Source organism: Cervus elaphus, chromosome 23, assembly GCF_910594005.1.
Source record: "Cervus elaphus chromosome 23, mCerEla1.1, whole genome shotgun sequence".
Classification (NCBI taxonomy): Eukaryota; Metazoa; Chordata; class Mammalia; order Artiodactyla; family Cervidae; genus Cervus; species Cervus elaphus.
In genome coordinates this window covers 74,299,980-74,318,238 of record NC_057837.1, presented here as the reverse complement: position 1 = coordinate 74,318,238, position 18,259 = coordinate 74,299,980, and the positions used below count along the sequence as shown (strand labels likewise).

Here is an 18,259-nt window from a genome sequence, read left to right as displayed (position 1 = left end):
GACCAAAATAGCTTTTGTCAAGGCCACCAATGACCTCTGTGTTGCTAAATCCAATGGTCAATTCAAAGTCCACATCTGACTTGACCTAGCAGTAGGATGACCATACAATTTATCATCCAAGCTGAGAGTAAAAGGGGGTAAGACACTATTCATAGTTATGCCAGGACAGCAGATGTAAAGTGGAACTGTCGCAGGCAAAGGTGGACAGAGGGTCACCAGTTAATGCCTCCTCCCTCCTTTTTCTACTGGTTTCCAGGATACCTCCCCTCTCTCCTCGCCTCCCTTCCCCTCTCTCCCCTCTCTCTCAGGCTCCTTTGCTATTTCCTCATCTCCCCAGCCTCTACGTGCTGAGATGTTGGGCCTCTTCTCCATCTACATTCACTCCTTCACAAGCTCACGCAGCCTCAGCTCTGAATACCATCCAAATTCCCACAATTATACCTGCAGGCAGGACCTCGCCTCTGAACTCCTATCTGTAAGTGCTAGTCACCTGCTTGATGTCTCCGCTGGGTATCCAGTAGGCAGTGAACGTAACACATCCGGGACTTGATTATAATATGTCCAAATGAGTCCCTGGTCGCCTCCCCAGGTTTGCTCTGCTCAGGCCTGTCTGCAGCTCTGTGAAAGGGCACCCCATCATTTCTGTTGCCTAGGCTGCAGGTGTGGTCATGCTCAGTTCCTCCCTTTCCTCCACGCCATTTCTGACCCACCAACGTATCTTGTGGGGGAGATACCTGCAGGAGGAGCCTTATTTCTCAGTACTTCCTCTGCTCCCACTTGGTCCAAGCCATGTTTACTCCTCAGATGGATTATTGAAATAGCTCCCTCGCCACCCCCCTCCCTTATCCCACTTCCCTCTGTTTTGAATCCACCAGCCAGAGGGATCTTTTAAAACACAGGTCAGATTGGGTCTTTCCTCTGCTCAAACCCTCCTATTGGGTCCCATCTCACTCACAGAAATACCCAAAGGAGACCCTATAGACTCTGATGCCAACCAAGCTCATCTCACTGGCTTCATCTCCTGCTGCTCCTCTGCACTCACTGCAGTTCAGCAACACTGGGCTCCTTGCTGTTCCTCCTGCACACCACACACGCCCTGACCTCAGGACCTTTGCACTGCTGTCCCCTTAGCCTGGAATGCTCTTCTTCTACCCATGCGCACAGCTCTCTTCTTCGCTCACTTCAGAGCTCTCTTCCAATGTCATCGCCATTGCGGGGCCTTCCCTGACCACCACGTATAAACTATTACTTATAATACATGATTGAGAGAGAGAGAGAGAAAATCCCCACCCTCAACACTTTCTGGGCCCCAGTTTTGTTTTTCTCCATGGCGCTTACCAGCTTCTGACATGTTGTTTGTTTATTTTCTGACCCCCACTAGAGGTGCAAGGGCAAGGACTCTTTCTTTTCATTGTGCCGAGAACAGCATGGGTGGAAACTCACAAACATCTGAAGAATGAACCAGTATGCACCAGATAGACACACCCACATAGGCTAGCACGCAAGACTGCAGACCCATGTCCACAGGCATGTAGGAACCACATCCATTTACTCCAGAGCCGGAGAGCACAAGGATTACAGGGGGTGAGGCTGACAAGCGGGCTGGGTGAAGCCAACACTAACTGAGCCAGGCTGGGGCTCAACTTTTCATGGGATTCAACATGGGATTCAACAACTGCACAGTAGGATGAGACGTTTGGCCCAGAGAAGGCCACCAACACGCCCAAGATCTCACCAGGAGGCCCGGTGGAGCCAAACGTGACCCCACGGCACTACAGCTGTCTCCCCTGAAGGACTCGGAATGCCAGGACAGGGCCCTGTAGTTGACACCCACTCAGGACAAGCAGCTGGAACAGGAGAGAAAGGAAGGAAGGGAGGGAACAGGCTGGAGTGTCTGCAGTAGCCGTGGTAGAGTCGGCTGGCGGCCAGGGCAGCTGGCCAACACGCCCGAAGGCGGACCTGGTGGGCCGAGGTATGAAGGCCCAGGGAGGGAGGGAGAGATGGGGTCGTGAGGACCTTGCCCCTCAAACAACAGTGCAGGATCAGCACGTACAAGGGCGCCTGGCCTGGGGCAGGTGGGGGCTGAGAGGCGGCCACTCTTGTCCTGCCAAGCGTGCCTCCTCGCCTAGGGCTGATCCACTCAGAGGGGCATCTTTTCCCATCCTCCTTAAAGGTGCCCTCTGCCAAGGGGAATCCAAGTCCTGGGTTCGAGGCCCCACCCCATCATCAGGCATCCTGTGCAAATTTGGACCACACTCTTGGACTCCGCCCCTTTCTAAAGTGGGATCTGACCGTAGGCCTCTGCAGCCCTTCCATAGAGTGCACTCTCTCCTCCCCAGCACCCCAAACGCCACCCGCCCCAATCCTTCCTGTGCCTCAACTCCAACTGCCACCTTCTCTGCGATGCTGTCCCTACTCCGCGATTCACTAGGCCTGGCCCTCCAACGTTGACGGGCTTGCATCATGAAAGTCCCTTATGGCCGTGTACCATTTCGTTTTACCATGGTTTTTTACTGCATAAAGTCCCTCCAAGCCTTTCTCTGCACGCTCAGAATTAAATGGACACTGCTTCTCTTCCTCCAGTCCTGCCCAGCGTGGCCTGTACCCCTCTCTCCTTCATCTTCATCTGTACTGCTCTGTGCCAACCACAGTGGCCTCCCCCCTCTTCCTCAGCTTCTCCCAGCCTCTGGACTTTTGTACATACTGCTCCATCAAACCATGCTGTCCCCAGCTCTGTCTCATTCCTCCAGATCAGCCAAATGTCACCTCCTCTGAGAGGTCCTCCCTGATACCTTGTCTATAATAACACACACCCTAACTCTTTCATCGTCCTCTTCCTTCCTCTTTCCTGCTTTATATTCCTTCTTAATACTTACCACTCCCTGGAATTGCATTGTAGATTTTATTCCTTTGTTACCAGAAGGTCAGCTCCATGAGAGCTGGGACTTTATTTTATTACTTTGTCCCCAGTGCCTAGCGCAGGAACTGGAATCAAGGAGGCATGGGTAAATATTTGTAGAAAGAGTCTATGAATAACCAGAAGAAATGCACCTCTCTCCTGTCACATTGCTGAGGAGCTGATTGCATCTTGCTGTCTTACACAAAGAGATGATCTTTAAAGTGTGTTGAATGAATAAATGAAATGCATTTCTGTCTCCCCACTTGTAGCGGACACTAATGTTTAATGAATGGATGAATGATTGAATCTTAGTGTGTCCCCGTCTTGTAAAAGGTGTTATAAAGAAAGACATAAAGAAGAGAGGGGGATGGGGGAAGGAGAAAGAGCCACAGTGGGGTGCTTGCAAACACTGAGGGATCACCCCTTGTTCCCACTTCCTGCACCCCCCACAGCCCTCCTGGAGATGGTCCCCACTTCCCCAAACCCTCCCTCCCACCAGCCCCTCCCCTTTGCATCCCTGCAGGGCTGTGATGAGCCCTGAAACTGCCTGATGGAGTCAGGGGACCAGTTCCTGCCGCGCGCAGGGAAGTCATAAGCTCCAGGAAATGAAGGCCTCGGAGCGGCGCCTCCTCCTCACCCATAACTCCAGTCTCATTAGGACCAGCCCTGGCCATGACATGGGGAATCGACGCTGGATGCCCAGAGGCAGCAGCACAGCTCAGGGACCACCCGGGTGGGGAGGGGTCTGCCAACATCTTCAAGCCTAGACCCCCCAGAGTGGGGTGAGGAGGGGGTGGGATGGGGTCCTGGGGATGCTCTCATCAGGGTCCCAGGTCCTCCTGATGCCCATCAGTTCAGGGTGGGTCCTAAAGGGAAAGAGGGCTGGCTCAGGATGCCTCCCTTCCATTCCTCCTTATGGACTGTGAGGGTTTTCCCATTTTCACTGCCCCAAAATGCAGTTTTGACCCCCTCACTACTGCCCCTACCTCCCAGCAGATGACTCCCTCCCCCAGAACCCCTTCCATAAAGAAATTCTGGAGCTGAGATGGGGAAAGAGCACTGGGGCGTTGAGCATCTGTGAAATGGGTATAAGACGCCCACTTTCACAGCTGTTGACTCATGTGACTTAGCGAGTTAAACTGCAGCAGGCCCCCAACTTTTGGCACCGGGGACCAGTTTCAGGGAAGACAAATTTTCCATGAACCGGGGGTGGGGGAGATGGTTTCAGGATGATTCGAGCACATTGCATTTATTGTGCACTTTATTTCTATGATTATTACATCAGCTCCTCCTCAGATCATCAGACATTAGATCCCAGAGGTTGGGGACCCCTAAAAACGTAAGAGAATTGCCCACTGGGGTCCTGGGTCACATGAGGCCCATGTCTTCTGCCGCCCCCCCCCCCCCCCCACACCAAATTCCAGCCACTTCCTTTGTCCGCAGGAGGACCTGGCTGGGGCCAGGCACTTTTGCAGATTCTCTGCTTAGCTCCACACACCTCATGGTTTCCAACCTGCCTCTCCAAACTAGCCAGATCACGCCCAGCCTGGCTGCACACTCAGCTACCAGAATGCCCATCCCTTTCTTCTTACCCAGTCAGATGCCCCCCTCCTCCAAGCAACAGCCCTGATATCCTTCCATACACCTGTGCCTTCCAGACAGGTGTCAGGTAGCACCCCCTTTTCTAGCCCTGATTACATGCCACCCAGCATTTAAGTCATTACTGGGAGTCTTGTCTCCCACCCCACTAAACTGTGAGCTTATTTCATCTTTGTCTTAACATCCAGCCCAAACCTGGACCAGAGCAGAAGCTCAGACGAAATGAAGTGGTTGAATTGAACTGGGCTGGGAGGGGGCAGGGAACTTGGGGATTCACCTCTGCTCAGGCTTCTCAGGCCGAAACTCCTCCATGGAAGCAGCTTTGCTGTCCCCTGTAAACACCCACACGAAGCCATTATTCATCATTATGGCTTGAGTAGGAGTTAGTCCCTCAGATCCTTTCTGGCTGAAAGCAGGATCTGATTGGGGGGGGGGGGGGCGGGGGGCGGGCATGGAGGGAAGGAGAGATGGATTGATCTGGGGAGGCAGTGCTGGTCGGGGGTAGTGGGGGGAGTGTCTCTCAGTCTCCAGGAAAAGAAGGTTTTCTGGGGGGGAGAGAGGGGGCAGGTGGAGACACCAAAGGCAAGCACAGAGGGGGTGTGACCCTGCCAAAGCCACAGAGGATGCCTCCAAGCAAGGCCCTCTGGGACTCAGTTGCCCCACTCCTGAAAGGGGGGTGCGGAGGGACTCCCTGAAGTCAGAGGGCGTTCCCCAGGCTCTTGCTTTGGATGGAATGACTCCTCTGTGCTGCCGCGGGAGGGCCAGAGGGGTGGTGGGGTGGCAGGCTGGACTCTGTGCACCCAGGAAGCTGGGTCCTGGGAGCTCTCCAGTGTTTCTAGAAGGGTTGGCTTCCTCTCGGTCGGGGGTTATGGGGGCAGGGGGGCTGGGCTACAGAGATTGTGAGGGCGGGGCGAGCAGGAAAAGCAACTCAAGGGGTCCCTGTCCCTGTGGGAACGTAGGGTGGCCCAGGACCACTAAGAAGGGGCTGGACCTGGGGGGCTGAGGAAAAGGGATGCTGGGGGAGGAGAGGTGAGCGGTGGGTGTTCAAAGGAAGCACGCGGGGCTAGCGGAGGGAGCGGGGAGGGGCAGGACTGCTAGACCGTGGGCCCAAGAAGGCTGGGACTACTCTTTCCTCTTTGTCCCAGCCTGCACGGTGCCAGGCACACAGGAGGTGTTTAACTGGTACCTAAAAGGACAAAAAGATAGACCCAATCCGCCCCGACCCCGCAGAGCGCCTCCTCTGATGTCTTCTTGTTTCTCTCACAGGCTCCTGGGCGGGACGGCCCCTAGTTCCAGAAGGACCAGCCCGGCCCCGGCCAGCACCCCTTCGCGCAGGAACCATGGCGCATCCCAGACTCCGGAGCAGCCGAGGCGCTGCCTGGTGACCCGGCCGCGCCGGCGCCAGGGGGGCGCAGGCGGGGACCTGGGGGGCCGTCCATGCCCCGGGTGCGGTCGCGCCCGCTCCCCCTCCAGCCGGGCGCCCCCGCGGCTGGGCGGCGATCAGGGCCGCGGGCCTGTCCGGGTGCCCCGTCGGGGGCGGCGCCCCGGCGGCCGCGCTGAGCCACCATGTGACCGCGGCGCCGCTCCGTCCTGGCCCCCGAGCGGCGACACCCTGGTGCCTCCCGTCCATGCTCCTGGGCCCGGGCCCCTCGCAGGCCAAGCATGAGGCCGCGGCCTGAAGGCCGGGGGCTCCGGGCGGGAGCCGCGCTGTCGCCCGCGCTGTCGCCCGCGCTGCTGCTGCTGCTGCTGGGAGCCCTGTGGGCGGCGGGCTCGCCTGCGCCGTCGGTGCAGGACGGCGCGCCCGGCGCCGGCCGCGTGAAGCGCGGCTGGGTGTGGAACCAGTTCTTCGTGGTGGAGGAGTACACGGGCACCGAGCCCCTGTACGTGGGCAAGGTAAAGTGGGACCCAGCACCCGCCGTCCTACTCCTAGGACCCCAGAGACACCCGCCGGCAGACTCGAGGGATCCCAGTTCCCTCCCATGCCCTCCCAAACCCCTTCTGCCTCCTCCCAGCTGCCCCGATGGCGCGGGCGGACCACAGGATCCTCACTCTGCTCGCATCCCTGCCCTGCATCCTTCTCTGGACCCTCTTGCTCTCGCATCTTAGAGCAGAGAGGACTAGTAGGGCGCAAAGTCAGTCCGTCTTGTAGCTGGACCCAGCTGGAGTGCAGAATGCCATGCTATGCCAAGTCTCTTCAGCTGTGTCCGACTCTTTGCGACCCCATGGACTGTAGCCAGCCAGGCTCCTCTGTCCATGGGATTCTCCAGGCAAGAATACTGGAGCAGGTTTCCAGAATGTAGAAAGGAGTTTGCATATCTGATCATGTCACACACAGACTCCCTGCTATGCTCAAAATTCTTCCATAGCTTCCCATGCACTTGGGGTCAAGTTCAAATTCTGCCCCACTGCTTGCAAAGATCCTGCTTCTCCAACCTCATCTCCTGCCACACTCCGAGTTTTGGGCCACAACACCCTTCTGATACCTTTCCCTGGTCCCTCTGCTGCCCCCACAGGCTTCTGCTAGCCCCACACCCCCTTACCTACCTCAATTGCTTGCCTCCCCTAACTGCTCCATCCTGCTCCTTCTTTTTATTTATATTTTTGACTGCATTGGGTCTTCCTTGCTGTGCATGGGTTTTCTCTAGTTGCAGAGTGGGGGCTACTCTCAAGTTGCGGTGGTTTCTCTGGTTGTGAAGCGCACTCTAGCGTGCACGGGCTTCAGTAGTTGCAGCTCCTGGGCTCTAGAGCACAGGCTCAATAGCTATGGCACACAGGCCCAGTTGCCCCGCAGCAGGTGGGATCCTCCTGGACCAGGGATCAAACCCATGTCCCCTGCGTTGGCAGGCAGACTCCCAACCACTGGACCACCAGGGAAGTCCCCATCCTGCTCCTTCTGTTGCTGACTTTATCTCATATTCAGGTCTCCACTGAAATGCCACTTCCTCAGAGAAGCCATCCCTGATAACACCCATCTGGGATGGATCCCCCTGCATGTGGCCCTTGAGGTCCCCATATCTTTCCTTCATAACACTTCATTATGTATGTGTTTTTGTTTGATTATGCAATTAATGCATGTCTTTCCTATTAGCTTGTGTTTGTTTTGCTCAGCATAAAATCCATAGCACCTCGCACAGACGTTGCTCACAAATTGTTCATCGAATGAATGAATGAATGAAAGCTAGTTTCTCAAACTGAGGAAGTGTTGGTTAATGTGACTGAAGGTCTATGCCTTAAGAGTATATGGAACTGAGAAGGACTTTCGTTCGTCCCTTTAATCCCTAAGCCCCTCATGGGTGTGATGGTGTAGAGGCAGAGACACCCTGGTGCAGAAAAAGCTTCACAGGTCAGCGCCTGGCACTGAGTAGGTTTTCATTAAGTGGTATCTGTTGGCTGGCTTTGTGGAAGTGTTTTCTAAATGCCTGAGCTAGGTTTTAATATATGAGTAGGAGTTTGGGCTGATGGGAAGAGGGCATAGCCTATAAAAAGACTTGATGTCCTGACGGAACCTGGCTTATTTAGAGTCTTGTCAACAGTTGAGATGTTTATAGTACATGAGTGAAGTGGGCTTCCCAGGTGGCACTGTGGTAAAGAACCCACCTGCCAATGCAGGAGACGAAAGAGATGTGGGTTTGATCCCTGGGCCAGGAAGATCCCCTGGAGAAGGACGTGGCAACCCACTCCAGTATTCTTGCCTGGAGAATCCCATGGAGAGAGGAGCCTGGCTGGTTACAGTCCATGGGATCGCAAAGAGTCGGGCACAACTGAAGTGACTTAGCATGCACACACGCAATGACTGTTGTATATTTCATTACTCATAATTGAATGTTTGGTGCTGTGGCCTAACCTAGGTACAGGGGAAATGGAAATGAACAGCCATATGCTTGATCCAAGGCAGATTCTTAACCGCTGGACCACCAGGGAAGTCCCTAGTTGTTTATTGTTGTTTTCTCATTATTCCCATATGAAGCATTTAACTCTTAAACTGCAAGGTAGAAATCATTCCATTTTGTAGGCAACGGACTCAAGGTGCAGAGCAGGCAGGCATAGAGTGAGCAAGTGGCTTAGCAAGGATTGAAACCCGTGTGCTGATTCTCCAAACCTCTACAAGACCTCCAAGCTTGGGAGAGAGATTTGGGTCCAGGAAAAGTCCAGAAACTCAGAGAGTGACTGACACGTCTACCTGATTGTCAGCTACGGTGGTCTCAGGCACCTCGGCCATGTTGTCTGCCTGCCAGCTGGGGCTCTGAGAAGGTCTCCTCAGCCACCCACATCCCGAGCAGATGAGAGAAACCAGCTGCTGATTCATTCACCATTTCCCATCTGCATCCACCTAGCAATTATTGTTATGAGTCAAACACCACCCTTGTCTCGTTGAACCACTGTCTCTAGGTGATGGGGGGCATACTAGTACCTGCCTTCCTGGTAAGGGGAAACTGAGGCCAGAAGAGTATCATGCCAAAGCCAGTCAGCTTTCCAGGGACTTTTGATCAGCAGAGATGGAGTGAGTCCAACATGGTGGTAGAACCAACCCCAAGAGGTGAGGTTCTGCTGACACCAGGTCTGGCCCCAGTGCAATTTTTTAATAGTTTTTTTTTTTTGGTAATATCTTGACCCTATTTATTTATTTTAACTTTTTGGCCATGGGGCATATGTGATCTTAGTTCCCTGACCGGGGATCAAACCCACACCCCCTGCCGTGGCAGCATGGAGTCTTAACCACTGGGCCACCAGGGAATTCCTCCAATGCAATCTTTGTTTTAAACTTTTATCGGTGTATAGTTGATTTACAGTGTTGTGATAGTTTCAGGTGTTCAGCAAAGTGAATCAGTTATACATCTGCCCACTCTTTTTTAGATTCTCTTCCCATATAAGTCATCACAGAGCACTGAATAGAGTTCCCTGTGCTGCATAGTAGTACTGTATTAAACACCCTCTATGAGCCCCGTACTGTGCCCAGCCCCGGGGGTCCTTCTCACAGCAGCCTCTCCCAGCATCCCCACTGCAGTCATGACTACGTTATCTTCCCCCTCCATCATCTTCACCCAGAGCCCCTCCTCCCTCACTCTCAAGGCCACCTCCAGAAAAGCACTCTTTGCAGGGAGAAGAGAGAAGTTTCCATCTCTTTGCAAACATGGGCCCAAAGCACCCTTTCTTGTGAAAGGTGGTATAGTGTGTGGTTCAGAGATGTATGTATACGTCTATGTATATTACGTACATGTATAACTGATTCACTTTGCTGTTCAACTGGAGCCAGACTGCCAGGGCTCAAATCCCAGTTCTGCTGCTGATTCCTTTTCTGACCTTGGCATATTATTTAACCTCTCTCTGCCTAAGTTTCCTCATCTGCTGAGTGAGGCTGTACCTGGCACCTTCTCAAAGAGTTGCAGTGAGGATTCAATGAGTTAGCATATACCAAGAACCTAGAGAGCATGTTCTATGTGCCCAGTAAGTATTAGCTTCTATTATGATGGATCTTGCCTGACTTTCCCACTGCCTTGAGTATACACCGGTATTATGAACCCCAGCCCCAAATCCCGAAAGCCTTCTTTGCAACCTGATGTGCTAGTTTCTCACCACAAGGTAGGGGGAGGTGGTCGTCAGCCCACCCCTGACCCTGGGAAGATGAGCTCGTCCTCTTGAAAACCACCTGTTCCCCTTCCAGCCAAGTCCCACATTTGTACAAGTGGTTGTGTATGCACGCACACATACACACACCTTCATACCACGTGCTCTCGCTCATCAGGGAGAAAGGACTTCTCCACAGTTTCAGTTAATTCACTGCTTCCCGGTCCCCACCCCAGGGAGCCGCTGGGAGCATCCGTCCTTGTCGAATTCCAAAGGTAGCTTAGCAACAGCACCATCCGTGGAGTGAACCCCAGGCGCCCAACGGTAACCTATTTTACAGCCGCCTCCTCCATCACTCACCGCCAGGCTCCTGTCGGCACCTGCAGGAACCACTGGGCCCTGTGGTTGTCACCAGGGCCCCACACCAACAATTCCCTCTGCTGTCCTGCCCCCCCACCCCCACTCCCCCCAACAGCTTGGGGGCTGCCTCTTCCCTACGCCTTCTCACAACTCCCACCCTCAGAGTGGCCTCCCAACATTTCCATACAATCTGGGTACTTTGACTAATCCCTTTTCCGAACTGTAATTTCCCCTGAGGCTTCTGTCAGCTGGATGTGGGTTTCGTAGGATTTTTAATTCTTCTTCTTTTTTTTTTTTTAAAGAGAATTATGGGGTCAGCACTTATGACCAACTCCTGTGGGCGGTGAGATCTATTTTAGATATACGGCAGGATTAAAGTGGGGAGGAGAGCAGATTTAATTAAGTTGCTAATATTTAAAGAAAATTGATGAACTCCTGGTTTACGAGTAGCACAGGCATGAACAGATCCCTCATTCTGGGGGACGCTTTTTATTTGATTTGCTTTCCGTTTAAATCCTGGACTCGTTTTATTTGCGTAGCCGCACTGTCCGTTTAATTGTCTTTAATAAGGAAAACGTACCTCTGCTCGCATTTAATTTTGATTTAATTAGGAGGAAGTAATTAATGGCCTCGTAAATCCCATTTTTCAGCATTCCCCCCCCCCCACCCCAGGATGAGAAGCCATCACTCTGGTGTTTTTCAAGTTGTTTATGATCCTGGGCTGGGGCTTAGGGAGGGGGAATCCCCTGCGGGGCTGTCTCCAAGAGCTGCAGTGAAAAGAGCCCAGGATGTGGAGGCAGACAGGCCTTGGGCTGCCTCTTGTTAGCTGTGTGGCTTTAGGTAGGATGTGTTCCCTCTGTGAGCCTCAGTTTGCCAATCTGTACAATGGGGAGAGGATGAACTCTGAGCCACAAGATCATTATGCAATATCAAGGAGGTAACAGTAGAGGGTCTAAAAGTGTGCCTAGTGATTGTCCTTCCTAGTCTAGCTCACGGGTACCTGGGATTGAACAGAGTGACTGGATCCTCCAGAAATCCTGGAAGACAGTTGCAAAATTCTAGTGACAGTTGCAGGGCTTCCCAGGTAAGCGCTAGTGGTGAAGAACCCTCCTGCCAATACAGGAGACATAAGAGATATGGGTTCAATCCCTGGGTTGGAGAAGTCCCCTGGAGGAAGGCATGGCACCCCACTCCAGTATTCTTGCCTGGAGAATCCCATGGACAGAGGAGCCTGGCAGGCTACAGTCCATGGGATAGCAAAGAGTCGGGCACAACTGAAGCGACTTAGCACACACACACAATGACAGTTGTATATTTCACTAATGTATTCAATGTTTGGTGCTGTGGCCTAACCTAGGTACAGGGGAAATGGAAATGAACAGCCATATGCTTGATCTGAGTTCACCATCTCAAATACACACTTGCTCTCTCTCTCTCTCACACACACACACACACTCACCTCTCCCACTCCCCCTGTATTTTCTCTGCATACGTTGTCAGGACACCTATTGTGTGCCTGGCATGGGGAATTCAGACAAAGATGAATCAAAGTTAGTCCCTGCCCCTGAATCCCATGAGAAGTGGGGAGACAGACTGCCATACAGAGGTGTTATAGGCGAATGTGGAGCAGAGGGGAGTGTGCATGAAGGAGGGCAAATGGGAGGGCCTCTGGGAGGGCTGCCTGCAGGAGGAAATGAGCTGAGTCTAAAAGGCAAGAAGATGGATTTCCCTGGTGGTCCAGTGGTTGAGACAGCACACTTACAATGCAGGCGACGCAGGTTCGATCCCTGGTCAGGGAACTAAGATCCCACATACCACGTGGCAGGGTCAGAAAATAAAAATAAATAAAATAAGAATAATAAAATAATACTTATAATAAAATAAAATAATACTTATAATAATATAGTACTTATAATAATATAATTAGTGTAATATAGTAATAATACTTACAATAATAAACAAATACTTAAAAAATAAGTAAAAGACAAGAAAATGTTGCATAATGGCCCCCATGTCTCCAGTGGGTCAGGATTTGAGCCTATGGCTATTACGTCAGGAGATGGGGGAATGGATGCACTCGTTGACCCTCAGTCTCTCTTGAGGCCAGGTGCCAGAAGAGGAAAGGCAACTTGTCTTCAGTGAGCACTTAGTAAGTGCCCGGAGCTCCCACATGTTGTCTAGTGCATCTTTAGACTCTGGGGAAGCCCTGTCAGTCTCATTTACTGTTGAGAAAACCGAGGCTTGGAGGAAGGTAGCCTCTCACTCAGGGCCAGGCAACAAGTGGGTGACAGAGCAGACGCTGGCACCTGGCTCTTCCTGTATCCAAAGCCCATCACCTCTTCTGATTTTGAAGTCCTTTTCCAAATGATGAGATAGAGGCTCAGATTGAAAAGGCCACCAATGACCATGGCCTGCGGGTACAGGGTGGTACAGGCCTCTGTCGAAGCCATGCAGCCCCATGACTGCCTTCCAGCCCACCCCCTCTTCCTTTCTCTCTCTTCCTTAACCAGAAATGTTATAAGTGGACTAAGTGAAGTCAAGTGAAAGTCGCTCCGTTGTGCCTGACCGAGAAGGTCAGTTGGGATCTGCTCGGCCTTTCCCTTTTCCAGGGGAATCTTCCCAACCCAGGGATCGAATCCAGGTCTCCTGCATTGCAGTCGATTCTTTACCAGCTGAGCCACAAGGGAAGCCCAAGAAAACTGGAGTGGGTAACCTACCCCTTCTCCGGCGGATCTTCCCGACACTGGAATCAAACCGGGGGTCTCCTGCATTGCAGGTGGATTCTTTACCAACTGAGCTACAGGGAAGCCCTGTAAGTGGACTAGCCAGTTTCCAAAGGCTGCAGAGGGACCAACTTGTGCTTTGGAGTCAGACAGACCTGGGACCATCTCAGTCTGTTCTCCTGGATAATGGGGAGACATTTACATGGGCCACAGTGTTTTCTTTTAAATTTATTTATTTTTGGCTGTGCTCGGTCATCACAGGCTTTCTGTGCGCCAGGCTTTCTCTAGTTGTGGCAAGTGGCAGCTACTCTCTAGATGGGGTGTGCGGGCTTCTCATTGCAGTGGCTTCTCTTGTTGTGGTGCATGGGCTCCAGGGTATGTGGGCTCAGTAGTTTCAACTCACTGGCTGTAGATTATGGGCTCAGTAGTTGTGGGCCATGGTAGTCGCTCCATGGCATGTGGGATCTTCCTGGACCAGGGATCAAACCCATGTCCCCTGCCTTGGCAGGCAGATTCTTAACCACTTAGACTACCAGGGAAGTCCTGCCACAATGTTAAATTAGACTTCTGCAGAGGCTTGCAATCTGGCATGTAGTAGGTGCTCAGTAAATAAAAGCCCCATCCTCCAGCCTCATAGCTGAGATTCTTGAGAAATATCATCCTGGGATAGAATGAGCGGCATGTGTGTGTGTGCTAGGTCACTTCAGTCGTGTGCGACTCTGTGACCCTGTGGACTCTAGCCCTCCAGGATCCTCTGTCCACTCCCTCTCCACTCCAGAACCAGGACCCAGGCAGTGGGTGACGGGTGGGAAGCAGCCCCGACCCAGCCCGAATCTGCAGCTCTGAGCTCTTAGCTCCTCCGCAGGCTGACCGGCTCTGTCCAACTCTGCTGTCCCCAGAGAGCAGTCCCTGGGCCCCAGCATGAGCTCTCTGTCACACTTCACGGAAGAATAGCAGTGACATCATCGCTAGGTTTCACTCCCTCCTTTCTACTGCTCACTGGTAGGTGATCCCTGGCCAGAGGCTGAGATAAAATGTTAAGGGCTTCAGGGATGTGATGGAGACCCAGGAGACGGAAAGGGAAGAAGACAATCACTTACAGAGTGTGTTATTGTTTAGTTGCTGAGTCGTATCAGACTCTTTTACCACCCCATGAACTGTAGCCCACCAGGCTCCATCTTTCCATGGGATTTCCCAGGCAAGGATACTGGGGTGGGTCGCCATTTCCTTCCCCAGGGGATCTTCCCATCCCAGGGGTTGAACCTGTTTCTCCTGCATTTGTAGGCAGGTTCTTTACCACTGAGCCTCTAGGGAAACCCTACAGAGTGTGTAGGTCATGTTCCTGTTTCGTCTTCACCGCATCTGTGCCAGGTAGGCTTGATCCAATTTCTCAGGTGGAAAAACAGACCCAGAGGGATAAAAATAACAGATGGTGTGATCACAACGTGCGTGAGTGATGGGTTCAGGAGATTGGCTTCCTGCACTTAGCTGGGTGACCAAGCAAATGACCTCCCCTCTGTGTTCCTCAGTTTCCTCATCTGGTAAATGGAACTAAGAACGACATTTCATTCTTATTAGGGTGGTGATGAAGACTAATAAGATTACAGCTGTTATGCATTCCTCCAAATGGCATCTATTCCACCAGACTTCCGGGGAGGGAGTGTGTGCTGATTAAATAAACCCGCAACGGGTCTGACTGGGAAGTGGGTGAAGTCATCTGCAAAGGGAACCCATTCACTCTCTCTGGTCCCTACCTCCTCCGGGCAGAGGTGGAGGAACAGCATAAACAGCAAACAAGAGAGACAGGTCTCCTCATCTCCAGCACTGCCGATGATTCAGGGCTGATGTCTTGAGATAATTTTATTGGGGGTATTAAACTGAGTTATGAGGTTTTTACAATCCAGCCACTTATGAGAAATCTATTAACAGTAACTGGACAGGAAGAAGGCTTCTCAGTGGAGCCCAGGACGGGCATTAATTGGGGCAATCTATAACAGGACGGGGACCCGGAAAGGTTCCACCCGACGCCTCCATTTACTCCCCGCAATTTCTGCTGAGAATCAGCAGACTCGCCAAAAAGAGAGAGATGCCCATTAATCGGCTAATGAAATATGAAAATGTTTATGGGCCATTCAATCTTCCAAATGGCACTTCTATAATCCACCTTTCAGACACAAAGTTCCACCAGCAGAATTTATACCCGGGCTCCTCCTGCGTGGCAGGGGGTGGGCTTTTATTCCTCTTCGTGATGACTTCATTGGCACCTGTTATCCTGCTGAGTGGGCTGGGGTACATGGCGTCCTGGCCTGAAAGGGGCCTTTACATCTTCTCTTGTTCATGCTTCATCTTGGAGGAAGCTTCGAGAGGAGCAGAGAGCCGCCCAAGGTCACTGACTTCCTCGGATGCATTTTCTTCTGCTCAGAGCTGCCTGAGAGATTTGCACGTTGTAGAATAAGGACTTGGGTGTTTCTATGTGGGAGAACAGTCTTTCTGCTGGTTCCTTGCCCAGGAGATCTCGGTGCAGTGAAAACAGCCTGGGCTCTGGAGCTTAGCAGTGCCTGGATTAAATCCCAGTTATATATAGCTAACATTTAATAATAATATAATAATAATGATAGCTACCATTTATGGGACATTTACTATGTCTCAGGCAGGACTGATTTTCAACTAGTACCTACCAGTATAGTTGTACCAGTTGCTAAAATAGTGAAGAGGCTCCCTACCTGCGGTAAATAGTCTGTTTCCCCTCACTCCCCTCAGCTCCCTCCGCCCCTCGGACCTCTCTGTGATCCAGCATCCAAAGTGTTCCCACCTGGGCCAGCAGGGGCTCTGCTGTGGTACCACTTCATAGGCAGTGCCAGTGCCAGGCTGGCTGTTACATATTGTAAACATCATCTGGTGCCAGGCAAGTGCTAAGGGCCTTATGTGGACTTTAGACTCAATTAGCCCTCCATTTGGGCTCCCCAGGTGGTGCTAGTGGTAAAGAACCCTTCTGCCGATGCAGGAGATGTAAGAGACATATGTTCGATCCCTGAGTTGGGAAGATCCCCTGGAGGAGGAAATGGCAACCCACTCCAGTATTCTTGCCTGGGATAATCCCATGGTCAGAGGAGCCTGGCGGGCTACAGTCCATGGGGTCACACAGAGTCGGACACAACTGAAGCCACTCAGCACGCAGACGTGCTCCTCTAGGAGGAGGTGCTGTTATGCTCCGCATGTTACAGAGGAGGGACCTGAGGCCCAGAGAGGTAGTGACTTGTGCGAGAACTCACAGGGAGGTGATGCTGGCACCAAGGCTGGACCAAGCTGTACTGCTTCTTCCCTCTGCCATGGGCTCCTCCCAGGAGGCGTGAGGATGGAGTGAGAAAGCCCAGGCTGTGGACCAGGCCAGTTCCTCCAGCGGTCTGACCTTGAGCAATTCATCCCATTTCTCTAGTCCTCAGTAGGAAAATGAAAAAAAAAAAAAATCTGCAAAGTGAAGATAGCAAAACCTACTCTAATAGTGATTTTCTTTTTAAAGAACTGTGCACCAAATAAGTATGTAAATTGCTCAGCACACCGCCTGGCACATGGTAGGCGCTCCTCCAGTTTGCATCCCCCTTTCCCCTCTGTCCTTCCAATCCCTGTCCCCACCGTATGCCAAGCCCTGAGGCTGCTCTCCAGAGAAGTAAGAAGATACTTCTGAGGGCTCGGAGCCTAGGGACCCTAGACCTGTCACTCCAGCGAGGGTCATGGACAGCAGCTTGGAAATTTGCTAAAAATGCAAATTCTGAGGCCCCACTCCAAACTCCCTGGGTCAGAATCTGCTTTTTACCAAGATCTTGGGTGATTTGCATGCACATTAAGATTTAAGAAGCATGGCTACAGCGAACGTGATAACGATGGCTTGACGTCTTGCAAAGATCTTGGAGCGGAATGGCAGAGTTGGAGGTGGAGTGGGAGTGGGGGTGGGGGTGGGTCCAAAAAAAAGCTTTTGAGAAGAGGTGGCATTTAAACTTGCAAGATGTGGCAAGCTTTGCAGGATGAGGAGACTTTCAGTAGACAGAGAAATAAGTCAGGACACTAAAAGAAGAAGAGAGGTGTGGAGGTGGCTGTGACTTCTTTGTAAGAGTGATAGGGAGCCATAGAAGATTGCATGCACAGGAGGACCTGTTCAGATCTGCCTCTGAGGCTGATATCTCTGGCCGCAGGGGGAAAGGTCAATTACAGGGGCAGGGTTGGGGCAGGAAGAGCCATGGAGGGCTAGTGGAACATGCCAGACCAGTGAGGCCTGGGACTGGGATGACGTTTGGTTTCCCCAGCCTCAGTGACTTCACTGAAGAATGAGTATGTCAAAGAAGAGATGTGCTTAGGAAGAGGCCCCCAGTGGGACTTGGTGGGGGAGTGGGGCGCCAAAAGGAGCTCCCACCCGGGCCTCCATTCTGCCTTCCTCCCTGCCTCCCCAGATCCACTCGGACTCAGACGAGGGTGACGGGGCCATCAAGTACACCATCTCGGGCGAGGGCGCTGGGACCATCTTCCTGATCGACGAGCTGACGGGCGACATCCACGCCATGGAGCGCCTAGACCGGGAACAGAAGACCTTCTACACATTGCGGGCTCAGGCGCGGGACCGTGCCACCAACCGCCTGCTGGAGCCCGAGTCGGAGTTCATCATCAAGGTGCAGGACATCAACGACAGCGAGCCCCGCTTCCTGCACGGCCCCTACATTGGCAGCGTGGCCGAGCTCTCACCCACAGGTGGGCGGTGGGCTCCGGGGGGTGGGATGAGCCAGCAAGAGGGGAAGGGGAGCAGCCGGGTTGAGCGAGGGAGCCTGCTGGGGGGAGGGGAGTCAGGGCACAGCTGTGAGCCCAGGCGCCCAGGCACGGTCCTGGACAATCACTTAGCCCAGGGCTCCTGGTAGAAACTGGAGCCGTGGGCTGAGGAGCAAGCCGGCCACTACCACCTTCCCCACCTAAGTCACCTGCAAGCCAGGCTGGACAGGGAACAGTGGCTCTGGGTCCTAGAGCACGTTCCATCTCTTTGGCCAAGGCACTGCCTCCTTCTTGGCCTTCCAGCTCTGCAGCTGCTCATCAGAGGCCAGAGGAACTTGGTTTCTTGGGGAAAAGTGCG

General features: G+C 52.7%; 1 protein-coding gene across 2 annotated transcripts in view; it reads left to right on the top strand.

The window, feature by feature from the left end:
- Nucleotides 1–6,114: 6,114 nt before the first annotated feature.
- The window catches only part of CDH22 (cadherin 22), a 79,598-nt gene continuing 67,453 nt past the window's right edge, over nucleotides 6,115–18,259 (top strand). For both annotated transcript variants that reach the window (XM_043884777.1, XM_043884778.1), the window contains exons 1-2: nucleotides 6,115–6,391; nucleotides 17,592–17,886. In XM_043884777.1, the coding sequence (XP_043740712.1) occupies nucleotides 6,161–6,391; nucleotides 17,592–17,886 (526 nt within the window). In that variant the 5' untranslated portion in view covers nucleotides 6,115–6,160. The remainder of the gene's footprint in view (nucleotides 6,392–17,591; nucleotides 17,887–18,259) is intronic.